General features: G+C 33.7%; 1 protein-coding gene across 7 annotated transcripts in view; it reads right to left on the reverse strand.

The window, feature by feature from the left end:
* LOC108360638 (LETM1 and EF-hand domain-containing protein anon-60Da, mitochondrial-like) overlaps positions 1–4685 on the reverse strand; it is a 32090-nt gene extending 27405 nt beyond the window's left edge. The window contains exons 1-3 of one of the 7 annotated variants that reach the window (XM_017613056.1): positions 4433–4685; positions 4276–4350; positions 3287–3516 (exon numbers count right to left, since the gene is read on the reverse strand). In XM_017613056.1, coding sequence (XP_017468545.1) covers positions 3287–3368 — 82 coding nt within the window. In that variant the 5' untranslated portion in view covers positions 3369–3516; positions 4276–4350; positions 4433–4685. Of the gene's footprint in view, positions 1–3286; positions 3644–4275 lie in introns of all 7 variants that reach the window. The other 6 variants (XM_017613019.1, XM_017613048.1, XM_017613038.1 and 3 more) reach the window with 6 other exon arrangements.
* Positions 4686–5236: the final 551 nt, after the last annotated feature.

A 5236-nucleotide genomic window follows, 5' to 3' on the forward strand; every position in this document is an offset into this window, starting at 1 on the left:
ACAGACAGACAGACAGACAGACAGACAGACGGACATGGCTAAATCGACTCAGCTCGCCGTTCTGATCATTTAAGTATACATTTTAATGGGTCTATCTCTTCTTATTCTGGTACTTACAAACATCGGACCAAAGTTATAATACCATTTCATGCTCATGAAAGGTATAAAAATTAAGAAAAATATTTATTGTGATTTTTCTTGGGAGCTGGATTCTAAGTTATACTATCATTATTATTTGTACACTGTAAGAACGGAAGCATTTTGCGATGAAGACGACGTCCAACTTCAGAAGATTCCTTGCTCTCGCTGAAATATATTTTGTTTCATTTTTTTATGAAATATATTTTGTTTCNTTTTTTTTTTTCAAAATCCAGCATCAAGATTCTGGGGTCTTTTCGCACAAGAACAGGCAAGCTGTTCGAAACATTAGTTTACAATTAATTTCAATAAATTTATTTTTTACTTATTTATTAACTCAAATTATTCAGAAACGCTTTCAAAAATCGAATAGATCTTGTTGTACTTATGCAATTTTATTTTTTCTCAGTTGAGATAAAAGTAACAACTCATTTTTAGACTCTGCCTTACATATATAAATTCGTGGAATCAGCCGATAAAGCAACTTAAGATACTTGTATGGGAGGAAATATTCGCGAGTATGGTTCTAAGACATTTTAAAAACAAGCCCAGAACTACTTCGTCCAACTGCTGCAAAGGACAAATATTTTGCCAAAAATTATACCAACGTTGAAGATGATGAAGTCTGCAAACATAAGAACATGTGATCTTGCTGATAGTTAATTTGATTAGTTTAGGATATGTAGTTTATTATACGAGTGTAAGTTCCTTGAACGAATAAAATGTATTAATATCAGGATTTTTTTTAACAATCATATCCCTTTATTGAACTTTTCTTTATTCCTATATCTCGGGAAATTGTTGACCGTGCTGAGCTTTTCCTTTTTTTCAGGTAAAAATAATGGGATGCATATATCGATGGCTGAGTGGAAGATCGACCTATCTCGGCAGCCAGTTCGAAAACATTCTATCTCAAAAAATTTTTCAACAACGCCCTATTTCAGAATTCGTTTCAAAAATGCCCTATCTCAGCTGCCGATTCAAAAACGCCCTATATCAACATATTTTCAATACATTTTGAAGTAAGATAGGGCGTTTTTGAGCCGAATTTTGAGATAGGGTATTTTTCAATAAAATTCTGAAATAGAGCGTTTTTGAAAAGTTTTTTGAGATAGAGCGTTTTCGAACTGGCAGCCGAGATAGGTCGATCTTCCACTCAGCCATCGATATGTACGTACATTAGACTGCATCACTCCCCATACAAAAAAAAAATCGGTACTATTTTTCCACCGGAATTATAAAATCTTTATATTTTAAGACGTCCACCAAAATATTTCGAAAAAATATTAAGATTTAAGTTAGCTGGACCGATTTGAAAATACCTCCAAAAATGGAGTTTTTTATGAATTAAAATAGTTTCTTAAAGATCTTTTTTTAAAAAAATCCCCTCAAATGACAAAACGGTTTAAGCTTAAAATATTTGCATAAAAATAAAAAATAAAAAATTAAAAAAAAATTTTACGGAATCGTAATGATGAGATTTGTGATGCTGTTTTTTTTTTACTTTTTCCAAAGATTGGTATAAGAAAAACTTGAACCTTAACTCTTCCGATTTAGTCTTGAGAGGTGTCATTGGAAAGGTATTTTCTCACCCTTTTCATTTCTTTGCTAATAAACTCATTCAAAGGATGGAAGAGAAAGGTAGGAGGAACGAACGTCATTCAAAGTGGAATTAAGATGTGTTGGTACTCGAAGAAAAAAGATGGGACACGAATGACGTTTTTTGGCCAGAAATAAAAACAGTGTGAAAATACCTTTCTACTGAGATCCCATAAGTCTAAATCAGAACATTTTTTGGCCCAGTTGTTCAAGTTTTTTGTAAATAATCTTTGAAAAAGTAAAAAAACAGCATCAAAAATCTCATTCTTACGATTCCGCTGAAAAGATTTTCAAATATTTTTATGCAGATTTTTTAAGATTAATCTAATTTGTCATCTGAGGGGACTTCTTGCAAAAAGTTCCTTAAGAAACTATTTTTATTCATAAAAATTTCATTTTTGGAGGTATTTTAAATTTGGTCCAGCTCACTTAAATCTTAATATTTTTACGAAATATTTCGGTGGACGTCTTAAAATATAATACATTTTGTAATCCCGGCGGAAAAACCGAAACTTTTTTTGGTGATGCAGTCTAATGTACATACATATACATATGAGGGTCTTCGGTAATAACGACACAAATCAAAATTCATCAAATAAAACAAGATTTCTACTGTTAAGTGTCTCATGCCTATAATCCTCATCTAATGCTTAGTACTTAGTTTATTCAGTAAAAATAATTGTAAGTGTGAAACTTGACCTGTGTTAAGACTGCTCCACCATCCTGAATGGAGTGGCGCTACCGTAAACGAATGCCGCGAGTAGCTCCAATTCTTCGATTTTGATTGGCGGCAACTGGGCAACAAGCCCGATGTTGTTGTTCCGGTTGTAGTTTAAGGGTAAAATCTTTTGAATGTGACTTCCAGAACCTTATGGTGATTCGACGCTGATTTCTAATCTGATCTCATTGGTTCCGAAGAAAAAAGTATCCAAAGCGGAAGTTTCGGGATTGCTGGTAGTTAAAAGGTTGGAGAGATATGTAGTTAATTTAGCACTATAGCTGTAGAATATTGTACCCATTCCCAATTGCCTTAACTGTATGTAGACGATTATTTGAATATTCGTGTACGCCCCAACCTTTGCCAGCTTCGGTCGCGGCATCAAATTGTTTAAGTTCTATGATGGTAGTTTTGCACATCACTGTATTTACTTTTTCAGATAATCATTTTGGGAACTTTGCACGCAGCCCGATGATCAGCTGATTCTTTCAGACGCCCGCAACAACAACGCCGGTGCGATGCGTATGCGAAAATGATGCAGAGTGGAATGAAGAGACAAGAAAAACGAAAAGAAGACCAAATGAAAAGGAACACAGAATGGAAAGTTTCACACATAAAAACCAAAACACTCAAATAATACGCGCTTACAACTTGTTTGCAGTTGCAGCGTTTCAAGGGAGTGTTTACAAACATACATACCAAATATACATAATTTACATATGCGCATATATATTTACTATTCACAAAGGAGCGTATCTACTGTGCACTGTGCAAATTTAGCATTAAACTTCAATTAATGGGTTTAAATTTTAAATACATTATTCTACTTACATTTTCTGGCTCCATCTTTTGGGAATGTCAGCCACTTTTCGATGCGCAGGATTTGTGGCTGATGACGTATGAATGCGTTCATTATTGCAGTTGTTAATTATCGTTGAACTTAAATTTTCCTTCCTGCACCCCGTTTTTGGTCGCTGCCAGTCACTGTATACTATCGATTTTGTTTACCACCCAGCCTTGTTATTATTTTTTCTAGGATTCTTGTTTATCTTAGCGTTTTCCTTTGATTTGGTTTTTAAATATTGTTATTTCATATAAGAATATAATCACTAGTCTATAATTCGGTTTGTAAAGATTGACTCCGCTTTTATATTTTTTGGATTTTTAATCAAAATCGAATTTTTACAACTGAAAGGTAAATAAAAAAACTAAACATTAGAGCAAAAAGAATCCATATTACGCTTGAATTTCAAATCGTGGAAATTTTCCCTGTTTGATGACGGCATATTTTTTATTGCTTTCTAGTTTCATCTATTGTTATGTACATATGTATTTTCTTTCGTTATTTTACTATTATGGGTTTTACTTTTTCCGGACTTAAAAGCAAACGTGTGAAGTTTTTTTCTTGCTATCCCTGACTGAAAATTGTATATTTTTTAATGTATTAGCATGATACGAATACTTGTACTATGATGTATTAGTAGCTATTTGTGTGATTTTAGGGGTTATGCTTCACCAGCAGATTTTCTCTGCTACATAAAGAGCGCTGAAGCGGGGTAACGTGGTCAATTGGCAGTGGCCGCATTACACAACTACAGCAAATTTTTCGTTTGATTAGCCAGGTCACACAGCTAGCCCTTTAGAAAACAGCAACAAATGTATATGAAACTAATGGTATTCCATAAGTTAAATAAATTAATCATCCAAATAAAAGAAGCAGCAAAAGCATTGAGCAAAATCGCGAACACATTTTCCTTTCAATCTTCAGATGACTATGATTTTATTCTACTGGCGTTTTGCACAACCATGTATGTACACACTTTTTATAATTTCACGACCGCGTTTCTTATTGCGTAGCCTTTTTGTTTAAATTCACAGTATTTCCGCCACGTTTTCTATGTAAAAACAATTATATTTATTTTACAATGCAAACCTTGGAACGTTTTCAATTTTTGTGTGATTATTTTCGGTTCTTACTGAACTGATTCGTTTTTAGACTGATGATAAAATCGAAAAAATACGCACGGAACTCACTCATTGCAAGATTCCAAGGCGCATCAATTACAGGTGATAGCGATAGAAGCTATGCTTCTTCTTATGAGCACGCTTGTGTCAAATTATCGTCTGTTTTGCTATATTTACATATCCGCGTACACATCCACATATACGTATATATATACCCTGCAAACAAATGCTCCCGAAATCTTTAAGAGTGTCGGAAATTTGTTACGATTCTTTTAGAAATCTGTAAAGAAAAATATATGAGGCGGTTGATAAGAACTAGTAAAGAAATTTCTGTACGATTTCTTAAAGAAAATTCTTAAAAAAATTGTGAAACCTTTCAGAATTCTATGAAATCCTGGTATGCAGGGTATACATATACACACGAATATGAATAGATAAAAAAGNTAAGCTCGGAACACTTTGACGACGGCAAGCGACAAGCAGCATCTGTCAAATTTTAAATACACACGTTCTTAGTGTGCTTTTACACAGTTCAAGTATTGAATTCAATTCTGCTCGGGCATTGGAGAGAGGGGGTGAGAAGAAAAGGGACGAGTACACATGCGTCTGTACCCATGATTCAACAAATACAGGTTGTAGCAATCGTACAAAAACAATATTTACCGTTGGTATGAACTCCTTGTGTCATCAACATCTTCTTTATCTATTCATATTCGTATGTAAATGTATACCCTGCACACCAGGATTTCATAGAATTCTGAAAGGTTTCACAATTTTTTTAAGAATTTTCTTTAAGAAACCGTACAGAAATTTCTT

The sequence above is a fragment of the Rhagoletis zephyria genome, unplaced genomic scaffold (genome assembly GCF_001687245.7).
Source record: "Rhagoletis zephyria isolate East Lansing unplaced genomic scaffold, Rhagoletis_zephyria_1.1 Rzeph_scaffold_00016, whole genome shotgun sequence".
NCBI lineage: Eukaryota > Metazoa > Arthropoda > Insecta > Diptera > Tephritidae > Rhagoletis > Rhagoletis zephyria.